The 12,494-nt window shown below is 41.2% G+C and overlaps 1 protein-coding gene across 1 annotated transcript in view; it reads right to left on the bottom strand.

Moving 5' to 3' along the window:
* Positions 1 to 1,400: 1,400 nt before the first annotated feature.
* The window catches only part of FBXO28 (F-box protein 28), a gene marked incomplete at its 5' end in the record, with an annotated part of 35,967 nt that continues 24,873 nt past the window's right edge, over positions 1,401 to 12,494 (bottom strand). The window contains 2 exons of the mRNA XM_019515909.1: positions 1,401 to 6,359; positions 8,851 to 9,046. Of these exons, the coding sequence (XP_019371454.1) occupies positions 5,965 to 6,359; positions 8,851 to 9,046 (591 nt within the window). The remainder of the gene's footprint in view (positions 6,360 to 8,850; positions 9,047 to 12,494) is intronic.

Raw genomic sequence — 12,494 nt, 5'->3', positions numbered from 1 at the left:
TTCTAGTATTCTGGGACCGGGTGATTAACATTTCCCTGTTCACTTTATCCAGCCTTCTCCTTTCTAAACTGAAGAGTCCTAGCCTTTTTAGTTTCTCCTGATATGGTAACTGCTTTATACGCCTGATAATTTTGATTGTTCTTCTCCGTATCTTTTCCAAGCTGGTGATACTTCTTTTCCTAAATGCAGTTTTAGAAACATATTACCCAAGTGCCATGGCCCCAGTTTTTGCTGAAGTTTTCTGGAACCAGGACCGACAGATCTTGAAACTGATGTTTCTCCAGTGGTTTGCTAAAAGGGGAAGAGGTTGAGGCCAAATGCCAAACAACCCAACAGCAACTTTAAAGGAATACATGCTCTGGCAACATTTATCTGGTCATTGGCTTTACCAGCTGTATTTCCACTTTCTTGTCTGTTTCTACAGCTCATTTGGGTGTCAAGACGACTTTTTCCACTAGTTCCATGGCTCCAGAGAAGCCCTTCTTTACTTTGATCTTTTTGCTTCTCATTTATGAGAACTTCCCCCAATGCCTGAGCCACCTGAGTCCTTCACTGTTGGAGTCTTCCATGAGTTCAAATATTTCTTGTTATTTTTCTTCACTTGTTCATTTACCAAACCTTAGTGGCAACATCATGAAGTGTCTTGACCCTCACAATGTGGACTCTGTAAAACGAGAAAAGTAAGTTATTATCGTTTCCTTGGCAGCAAAGAATGATCATTCACTCTGCAGTTCTGAGAGGCCATCCCTACAACCTTTTGTAAGTCTTGAGAAACTCTGGAGAAAGCAAGTCCTTCACCATTTTCCCCATGTGATTTGAAACCATAATGAAGAAAACTTTCTTAGCTCAAAGCAATTGTCATCTGTAACTGGAAGATGGCTGTTTGCTGAACTGGGTACATTACACTGCTGTCCTGCTACATTTATACACTAGTAGGAGGTCAATATAGGGCCATGACCCCTGCCTGAGCTTACTAATTCACAGCAGTTTCAGGGTGTTGAATGGACAAATGCTAATGAGACCAGACTATGGATTGACTTTGCACCTTTGCAGGTAGTCCCAACATCGGGGTATATCACTGATCTGTGTCTCAACAGCAAGGAAACTACCTATTTAAAGGCTAAAGAGGACCAAGCAAAATATGCATTGCTATTATTCAACATAATGGTACCTCCCAATGTTCTGCCTGATAAATAGCAAAGACAACTATTTGAGAACAGGGGAGAAGACCACCCCAATTTTGCAGTGTTAGAGCCCTATTAAGGTATACTATATCCCCTGCAGACCTGCTCAGTGCTCTTTATTCTAATCTGGAATGAGTTTTAGGCATAAGGTGAGTTTACACCATTGAGGCTGTATAATGTATGTTATACCTGGAGCTTGCTTATTGCTTTTTTTTTAAACTGAGAAACACCTTGCTAAAATTTGTAATAACCAAACATTGCACTGATGAACTGAATTTGTTTGATCTGAACACACCAGATACTTCATAACTTTCTGCTCCTAACACATTGCTATGATAAGGCATTCTTTTTTTGAATTTGGCAGAGTTTATGAATAAACGCCATAGTGGGTGGGTGGCTATGCACTGAGATGAGTAGCAGTCCACAGAAGAGGGGGAAAGGTTATAGCTGATATGCTGGCTACTACAGTCCAGTTGCTGCAGTCATTCTTTGAAACACAAAAAGGGAGCTTGTAACCAAGAAAGGGTACTAGCTACATCTGCCAAAGATGATGGTATCCAGCTCTAGAAATAAAACACGTATACTAGGTGTTCATCACCAGGCAACCTTAGTGAAAGTTACCAGTCTTCTTGGCTGCCATGCCATTGGCAGGAGACTTGCTAGCAACATGTCTGGTATCCAGATCTATCGTTACAGGCTGCTGTGCATTAAAGGACTTCTGTTCTGGATACGACGCATCTTGCAGTCCCTGGCATTTTTTTGTTCTTTGATTGTAGCTGAAATGATGTGCAAGTTGATGCTGGTATTCTCTACCAAGATTCTGTCCAACTTGTCAAAACAGATGCATGGCTTGATTGCTGCCAGTGGTCTGGCTTGTTTTCTTAGCTTCTAAGCCATCTTCATATCCTTTGCTTTCAGGTAGCTGTATCTTGTGTCTTAGTTACAACTCCACTTGGCCAGCCTGTTAGGAATTTCTTCAAAATATACAGCTTTCAGTGTCTGGACCCTAGGACTTCCCAAACTCTTGCCTCTCTCCAGCAGTAAGGAGGTTCAGGACCTCAGTGCTATTCAAGTTGAAAGTACAGAGATGCAATACCAAAAGCCCACTTGGGTTTATAAACTCCTGAAGCACATAAGCACAAGTAGATTGTTGAATCTGATTGTGCCAGTACTTAAAACAGAAAATTAACATCCTGTTATGGTGTTCCTTGAGCAAGAGAAGGCACAACAGGTGAATCAGTTGATCCAAGCAAGGTGTAAATCATAAGGGGAAGAAAGCTGCAGGACTGCCAGTAGTAGATTGCAGCACAGTTCTAATCATGTGAAGGTGACAAGGTAATTTGCTATGTCAGATTAATTTCCTGCTGATTTCAACTGAAGTAAAACTACCAGTTACTGTGTTATATGCAGTTATGCCATATGAATGCAAATCTTTGTTTGATGTAATCCAGATTACTACAGAACAGACCTCCTGCATAGACAGTTCATTAGCCTTTTGAAAGCATTACTTTTACTATTTTAGGTTTCCCAATGTCTATTTGAGTCTCACTCCAGTAACATTTGGCCCATCACACTTGCTGTTCTTCCTTAGCCCTTTGAAGCTTCCTCCTTCTGTCTTCCAATGATTCTTTTACAGCTCCATTTTAATGAAGCCCTAGTTAATCTTTTCTTTTCATGTCTTAGTATCAGATTGTTTTCTGTAAAAGTTTGGAGACAACTGCAAAGTCCTCTTCCTCTTTTTCTCACTATACTAAAAAGTGGCTGGAACAGCCACACTACACACACGAGGTATTCATGCTAGGCCATTTTGGATATCTGATCCAAGAAAGTTAGGAACATTCAAAAACATGAATGAGGCACCTGTGATGCAATATGCCTTTAGGATTCCTCCTGATACTTACCAGACTTTCAGAGAATATTTTTTTTCAGGAATAAAATTCAATTTTATAACAATAAGATGCAAAGTTCTAATAAGAATGTATTTTGGGGGGAAGATTAGAGAACTGTGCATGTTGAAAGCTGAGCTTCTAATAGGATACTAGTTTAAAATATTAAATTTACAAGAAAGCAGTCATTTTTTAATTTTGCTTAGATTTTTAACAGAAATGCTGTTTGCCAATACAACTTGATCTACACTAATATTTCTCTAGTATATCTATGCCAACAAAACAGTATAGACAAGGTGTAAGAATTCTCCCCGTTGACATTAATGTCAATACAGGGAACAATAGATTAGAGGAGAATATCACTTTTACAAGAACTAGTTATGCCTTTATATAGTGTCTACATGTGTCAGTTCCTGATCAGATAAGACCTGAGAGTTTTCACCTACATTTAAGTAATGATTGATAAAATAATGTAGGAAAAATAAATATGGCATCAAGCTGCATAGTGCAAGACTATCCAGTTGGATTTTATCCATATATGTTTACTTAACAAGGTTTTATGTCCCAAAGCACAGGCACACACTCAAGGGGCTTTCAATTCATGACTCCTCCTGGTTTTAGCTAATATAATATTAACAAAAATTAGCCCAACACTCTTGTTTTAAAAAAGCTACGTGGATTCAATACGAAAGAGTAAAAGATAAAAGAAACTAGAGAGAAACTCATATGCATGAACAAACTTTTAAAAAATGCACGTTACAGGTTTTTTATTTATGCTTAAATCCTTTCAAAACAAATACCTGTTAAAGGAATAAGCCCATTAAAATGAACTAAAATCATATGTACCAAGTATTGATACAATAGTTACACCTGTTAAATGATAATCACACCGACTTTTAGGAGAAAAGTCCTTTCTAGACACAAGGGAAACATTCAAGTGTTTAGTTGAAAACTGCTATGTAGTATCTCCAACAGGCCTTTGTCATGTAATAGCATTACAGCTCAGGTTCTACAGATCAACAACAAAAGGCCTTGGCCATTTTTAAACTGTATATCATCAATGGGTAGAGGTCAATTTAATGTTTTCTTTAATGAAACAACCCATTTTAAATTTTCTTTAAACTAGCAAAACAAGTTTATTTAAAAATTAAATGCTCTGCCAAAAACTAGACATTAATTTGTAATGGCATGTTTCATGGGAAATTATATCTGACACAAACCAGTGTGTTTTAGAAATAAAACCTAGGATAATCAAGTTTAAAGAAGCATATTAGCTATCACAAAAGAATTTACAGGACAGCTTCAAATTCCTGTTTGATTAATTTAAACATAATAATTTTGTGTGAACAGACATAGAAAATATAGGAGTGCTGAACCTGCACTTTTAGCCATGGTAGTAGTTGTCAAAACCTCAAACCACCACCAGAATGTGGCATTTTTCAGTGCCACACACAGCATTTAATTCCACCTAAACCCAAGGCAACAGTTGATTAAAAGAAAACATAACAGTCAAATGATAAAGCTACATAGTTTAGTACATTAAAACAAAAACAAGGACAGCGATACTTGTATAAAGTTCCAAAAATATACAACTGGGGGGTGGGGAAGAATTAAAAAAAAAAAACCAAAAAAAAAAACCACTGTACACAACAACTCTGAGGTTGTTAAAGTGACCAATCAAAAGACTGAACAGTGCAAGACATGCTTTTCCAGTTACAAGCTAAAAACAGAAGTGCAAAAGAAATTAAAGCTTTGTCTGAAGTGATTTACCTTTCAGAATAAGGAAAGTTAAGAGTATAGTTATTAATATTACAGAGATCACTTTTCCACACATGAAATTCTTTAAGATTTCTTGTAATACAGTGTTTCGTTCAGTGTTCCACTAAGCCTGCTTATTGTAGGGACAGATAATTTTGTCCAATACTCATCAGCTTTTGGTCTATGAGCCAAAGGAATAACAGACAGAAACAGCCTCTGAATTTTCAACCTCTAGCTGACCGTACCTGCAGTTTACAGGCAGTGGAAGCAGCAAATAGCCTGGCTTAAATACTTCCTTTTCTGCAACTGGTCTCACAGGAACCCCTCCACTGTAAGAAAGCAGCTGTACTGAAAGTAGATGCAAAGTTATGGCTGAAGAATTAAAATTGCTCTCTAACTCTGGGAAAGTACAGAGACTTAATTTAAGAGCAACTCCAGGCAAGTGCTTTTAGTGAGCTGATTAAGCAATGCATGCATCTATTCATGCAAATGTAGAATATGGCTCCAGATACTTTGAACTAGGGGGTGTGCACGTGTAGACTGGATAGAAGTCCCTTGCTCATAGTTTACAAAAATATATAGCCAATACTGTAGCATAAGAAGTTATTTTACTTATTACATAGATCCCCAAAGTATTAACTACTTTTCAGACATTCCAGACAAGGTCACTTGTAACAAAAGAGTCAACTTGTTTTAAAACAAGATTTAAAAAGTGGGTCTTTTTCAAGTGAAAAGGACATCTGTTTGTAAGTTTAACTTTCTAATCAGTCGAGACTGGATTTATTTAAGATTTTTTATGTGAATATATGCATAAACACAAATAAGTTCACTTTAACACATCTGCACAGAAGAAAAAAAAGGTTAACTCCTCAAAACATGATAGAGCAGGTCTGGTTAGTACGTATCTATTGCAAATTATAAAGATCCTGTGCGTTAGGCCCACTCAGACAGAAGCAGAGGGGAGAAGGGGAAATAAATGTCTCAAGAGTGAGAAGTTTACTTTTCAAGTCTAAGTGGAATTTTGGAGAGCCAGCAGCCTAAATGACACCATGCTGCTAATCACAGTATCCAGGCAAGCCAAACTGCTCGGGTTACTAGAAAAGTATATTCTTCTGGAGGTGTCATTTACTCCAAAATTATTTTCTGTTTCGAAGGCGTTTAGATTTCCTAGGAGAGTCTATAGATTCAACTGCCTTCCTCCGTTTTCTAGGAGACTCCTCATTTGAGCCAGAACCTGAGGAATTTCCTACTGCACTTTCCATTACTTCTCGGAGTTTGCGTTCAAGCTCAGCCAAGCGGGCGTTCTGTTCACCTATGATTTGGGTTTGCTCTAGCAGTTTCTGGTCTTGGTCCTGAAGCTGTTTCTGCTGTTCTTGCACTTTGGTGCGAAGCTCTGAAATTTCCCGCCTTAGCATAGTCACACCTGCACCATTTGTTTTGACCTGCTGCTGGAGTTTGGTGACTTCCTGCCTTGAAGGGTTTTGCTTGGAGAACAGCTGCATTGTTGTCAATGCAGCAGACGGACCTGGAACTTGAGAGAGAGAAGGGGGCAGGAAAAGGAAGTGATTTTATTATTAAAACAAGATTTAGGGGCAGAGGGAAAAGCCCCCAAGTGTACCAAATCATGCCCAAATTCACGTTTTATTCCACCCCATTGCCAAATCCAGAATCTGAACAATCAGTAGTTTGAAAAATACTCCAAGTATGTAAAGGTTACAACTACTTGGTAATAGTCAAGAGAATTGCTCAGAGAATGAGTCAGGGTACAATTAGGCCCACTATTTTAGGTTTTTTAGGAATTCAAAGCATAAATTGTCTTCCACTTCTGAATATAAAAGCATTATATTGTGTCATCAAGATTTAAGCAATAAACAAACCACCAAGTTAAAAGATAAAGGGTATGCACAAAGTCAAGAAAAAAAATAAAATGTTACTGTGACTAGATTGCTGGAGGCAAAAATAGTCCTCCTACTGGAGAATTATGCAATCGCATGGGAAAAGTATTAACCGAGTCCTAGAGTGACAGGTGAATACCAAATTTATTTGCATTTGTTCTCTTGATATCATGTTGGAGTTTAAGCAATGGTTAAGAAAAAAGCCTCATGAATATTCAATAGTTGCTGCTTTGCACATACAATCCATTATTGCACAGGTTGTTTGTGGGATCTGAAGAAATCTCACTGAGACCAGGATTATCTTCAGTTAGACTAATAGCTCTGCCATTTGACTTTCCACCTGATATACAGGATCTACTCAAATTGCAATTTTGTGATTTTTGCAGAAACCATGAAAAACATGTTTCCATGAATGCCACAAAAAGCATCAGTTTCCACAATTTTGCGTGCAATTGCTGGGAAAAAAAAATTTGCTAAAAATAAAATGCTGGCTCCCCAGTGGGAGCATGGTTCAGCCTCACAGCCTGCAGGGGGCAGCATGAAGGGGAACAGCCAAGATGGTGCCCATCCCCTCCTCCCTCTGCCACTGACTGGCAGTAAAGGCTCCCTTTCGTGTGGCCCCATCCCTCTTGGCCAATCAGCAGTGGAGGCGGGGCTGCCAGGGCCCTCTAGGCAGAGGTGTGGAGGGGGGTGCAGGAGGAAGGGTGGGCACCATGATAAAAACCGTGAAAATGGTGGCTAGCACTGCAGTAGGTCTGTGAAGTTGCCCATCACCCTGATCTGGGTGGGTCCCTACTTATATACTATAGTGGCATTTCACCCTTTGGAGAGGTTATGCAAGTCATAAAACAGCTCTTAGCTATATTAATCCACATGGTTCAACCTATGCATGTTACAGCAGATATAAAGCTAAAGCCAGTGTAGAAATGGCCCTATTTCATTATACAAAAAACAATGGAATCATCATTTCCAAGCCGTTTTTAAAGCCACAACACTAATAGGTGGTGGAAGCTCCATCCTTGGGGGGGGTTTCAAAATCCAGCTAGACAAACCCTTGGATAGGATGATCTAGTTGGGGCTGGTCCTGCTTTGAGCAGGTTGGACTAAATGACCTCCTGAGGTCCCTTCCAACCTTAACTTTCTACGATTCTATAATACCGGAGCAGAATGGCTGAAGACTGCAGGGTATGGAGTGAAGGAAGATGGGTGTGTTGATACAGCTTGTGTGTTATGCTAATCCAATTGTCATGCCCGTTTATGAGCTGTTTTTACTTCTCTTACCCAAAAGGGAAGGATAAAAGAATTTCATCTAATAATTCCTATACCCACATAATTTCTGGTTGAACTAAAGGATACATTTTTACAAAGCCCTCAACTCGATTTACAAAGACTGACTGATGAAAAATTTCTCTCTCTTAGTACCCTAAGGTCCTGAGACAGAGGGCTGGCATGCATCTTGTGCAAGTTAGGAAGGTGTTCAGCTTTTTGGAATATAGTGGCCAAAGTGGCAAAAGCTAGCCATCTCAACATGTTGAACGTATAAATTAAGTCATCTGAAGCCTGTGACTAATTAAGTAAACAGTTTGAACATTCACTTTTACTATTTTCAAGTGATTTTTTCCACTTTACAGATTACAGGCCTACAAATATTTTATTTCAGATGAGAAAAAATACATCCAAACATTCTTTAGTTTTCTTTGTACTGCAATAACTTAAGTTAGTTCATCTGTTTATCCCGTTATTAAAAGAACAAACATCTTGAGTTGCAGTCTTGTGTGCCAAATATCAACTAACTGTGATGATCAAGTCTCATTCATTACTGGCACAAAAGCATTTGTTTAATGAATACAAACTATGCATAAAAAGTATAAAATACATTCAAGTGACCTTTCTTTTAGCAGTACAAAGCCTTCTTAAATCTTTAAGCAAATTAGATGCCACACTCCACATCCTTAGAAAGCCAAATGCATTTTCATGAGAAGGCTGGACTACAACGGGGTATTCCATGACTGAAGCAAGAAGCAGAAAATGCTTACAAGAAAGTGGGACATTAAGAATTTTCAAAAAGAAGCTGCTAAGCAAACAACCTGTATAAGACTAAATATTGGCTAACAGTTGAAGAAATACCTGGAGCAGCTCCTATGAGTCGTCCTGATACATCTGATCCAGGCAGCTTTTTTTTAAGAATGGGAACAATCTTCTCGTCAAAGTATTCCATAGCCATGGAAGAGATGTCCCTTAACTCTTGAAGAACTTCATGGGCTCTTTGAGGAGCTCTTGTAGAGTTTACATATCTTAGCACACGATAGATTTCATCAATCACCTAAAATATTGAAGAATCATTAGATATTCTGTTGAGTTCAGGGAAAAAAAGCTTAAAATAGTTATTGAAATGATCTGAAATTCTGATCTACTGCTAGGCTTCTCTCTCACACCCATCACACTAGCATAATGCTGAAGAGTATAGTAATGACATTTTATATTTTATAGAAAAGCAGAATAAAATGATGGCATGTTAAGAAAAACGTTGATGCATATTTACTACGATAGTTATCTTTGAACTCATGGCCTAATCTATTCACAGCATGAAATTTATTGGAACATTCTATAATAACTTGCAACATTTTGTTTCATGCACAGCCCGGCAGCGTGGACAGCAGTGCCCTGCAGGTAAGTCTGTGAAGGGGAAGGGGTTTGGAGGGAGGGAAGGGGCATGCGGGGGGGAGGAACACAGATCAAGACCCCCAAGATGAGGGAGGAAGTGGGCAGGGGCTGGGGGTGCTGCCCAGCCAGGGCAGTGAATGGGATCCAGGGTCGGGGCAGGAGTGGGACAAAGCCGCAGGCAACTCATACAGGGGATCAGTGTCCTAGTACTTAAAAATGGTGTTACTGGCACTTGAATTAAAGCTCATGAAGATAGCTTTAGTTCAAGCGCCACTACTACCATTTTTTTAAGTGCAGGGACTCTCTTAAACAAAGCCAAGCCAAGCTGGGTGAGGGCAGATAAGAGTTGCCTGCTGTGGGCTCAGGGCTCCCCACCCTGCTGCCTTTGCCCCAGGATTCGTGCACTGGCCCCGCATCTCCTGCCCACCTGGCAACAGGAGGCACAACTCGCCACCTCCACTGCTGCTGGGTGGGCAGGGGGTGCGCATCCAGCATATGGCTCCTGAGGGAACAGCAGCAGAGTGGAGAGCCCCGAGCCTGTAGCAAGCAGGCCACATTCACTTTGTGGATAAATCTGGGGCGGCACATGTCCCCAGTGCCTCTCCTGGGGAGGGGGTGTGTGTGCAGTGGTGGGGAAACCACCCCTTCCCTCCAGACGAGTCACCCATGGCTCTGTCCTGCTCCCTGCCCTGGGTCCCACTCACCACTCTGGCTGTGAATGGGAGCAGTGAGGTAGCCCCTTCCCCACTCCCTCCCTCACTGTGGGGACCTCGATCTACCCCCGTCCCCCCATGCCCCTTCCTTCCTCCACACTCCTTCCCTTCCACAAACTTAACTGCAGGGCACTGCTCTCCACACTGGCCGGCTGCATTCTGGCCATGTGCATGCATGCAGCTGCGCACATGCGCACAGTTTCTGGGGGCCCCAGCCAGAAGGCATATTATATTTACCAGTGACATTATCAGCTACACCAGTCAAAAAAAAAAAAAAAAAAAAAAAAAAAAAAAAAAAAAAAAAAAAAAAAAAAAAAAAAAGCAGATAGCAGATAACATTAATTTTCTTTTTATCTGTGTTGATCTGACATGCAACCGATATGTTGGTGCACCTCTAGTTGCAGCTTTAAAATAAAACCTGGAAGGTTTTCACTTAAATATAAAATACTGTCCCATATAGAAGCCTAGGAGGTATACAAAACTGAACTTGGTATCAACACTTCTCATTTTTTCTCTTTTTTATCCCTGTAATGTGCCAGTGTATGTTGAGAACACAAGTGCTAGGGGTTGTCCAGGTTGAAGCTCTGGACACTCAGGAAGGCATGAAAGTAATTAAGAACTGTGGGAGAGAGTTGGTTGTGTTGATATCTGACCTGGTTACCTTAAGTCTCAGGGCTACATATCGCTTTGCACTGAATGGGTCTGTTTACACTTCTAAGTGCTCTAAGGATACAAACAGACATCAGCTGAGGTTACATTTGTGCCACCATAAACATTTTCATGGTAGCACAAGTAGCAAGAAAAGAGATGTACCTACCTCTTTGTTGTGCCACATCGGGCACAATGGGTGATGTTAAACAGTATTGCTTTATTGCAGCAAACATCTATTTACTCTGTGGCAGGAGAGTGCAGGTATCCCAGAGCTGCCTGCACCTTCCAGCTGCCCTGGGGCAGGTGCTCTGCAGGCTTGAGGGACACAATTCTCTACTATTTGTCCTGGGTTGTGCAGGATTGGACCCCTTGAGCATCTGCCTAGCTTTCCCCACTTGGAGACCTGCCTGGGGAATTGTGGGGTGCGTCTAAGTGGGAAAAGTTAGAGTTCCCTGCTTATGGAGACCCTCCCCAAGATCTCCAGGAGTGTGTCTAAGTGAGGAACGCCTGTGCAGGTCCCAGGGAATCCCTAGCACCATGTGCCTCCACACCAGGACTATGGAACCCCCATGCCTCCATGCTGGGACCCACACCAGGTCCCAGGTTGATCCATGCTTCATGTGGAAGCACAGGTAGACACAGGTCCGGCAGAGATGCAGGGTGGCACAGGACCCAGGGATTCCTGGCACCCCTCAACTCCAAACCAGCACCAATACTGATCCGTGTCCCCAGGCACGGGTGCAAGCATGGAGATACAGGGTTCTAGGAATTCAGGTCTGGCACCTCCTTGCCAGGACTTGCACTGACCCGTGCTTCATGTAGAGGCATGGGGTGCTGGGGATTCCTCAGGTCCCTCACTGCCCAATGCTGAGACCCACACCTCTGCATGAGGTACAGGTTGGCCTGGGACCCAGGTCCCAGCAAGGGGCAAGGGAAACATTGCCTACTGTCCTGCATCAGACCCCTCACTGATGCAGGGCAATAGGTGATGTGTGCTTCATCCAATAAAGTGGATCAGCTGTGGCAGGACACATTCCCCCACAGCTTGGTATATTTTGTTTGGCAATGGCTGTTTATATCTTAAGGTTAACCACATATCATCAGAAAGACAAAGCTGCACTGCTTTGGGGCAATTTGAAGTCTTATCTAAATTAGGATTTAAGATACATTGTCATTCCATGTTAGCTAATGAGCTAATCTACTCAACTCTAGTCTTACAGTGCACCATGGTATGACAAAAGGCAAATTCTGCAGCAAATTTCAAGGTTGAGAGATTACACATGGGCCCTGGCTATAAAGTAGGCTCCGGTTGGTATCAACCTAGTCATTGTACAAGAGGCAAGAGTGGCTGTCATTCAATAGTTTGAGTATGCAGGAAGTAGTAGTTCAATGACAGAGGGAACTGAAGAATAGCTGGGAAGCCAGCTACGTTAGCTAATAAAATGTTTATATAACAGATCCCTTAATTTTGCATGCCCACACAATACAACAACACTGTCTTGCAATACAGTAGCAGGCATAACCATACATAATATCCGGCAATTGTAGGCAAGCATTCCTGAACTGGTATCCCAGATACACAGATGAGCGCTATCACTGGGGAAATATCAAACATTCCTTTGTTTACATTGGGGCAGGCAATTATTTTGGGAGAAGACCCACTTACTGAGTTTTGGCAAGCCATTAAGGGCCACATGACAGGCAGCCAGGGCAGGTTTTTTTTTTTTTTTTTTTTTTTTTTTT

Source organism: Gavialis gangeticus, unplaced genomic scaffold (assembly GCF_001723915.1).
Source record: "Gavialis gangeticus isolate Ggan-Ray unplaced genomic scaffold, GavGan_comp1, whole genome shotgun sequence".
Lineage (NCBI taxonomy): Eukaryota > Metazoa > Chordata > Crocodylia > Gavialidae > Gavialis > Gavialis gangeticus.
The sequence above is the reverse complement of the archived record's forward strand: the minus strand, read 5'-3'. Positions and strand labels throughout refer to the sequence as shown.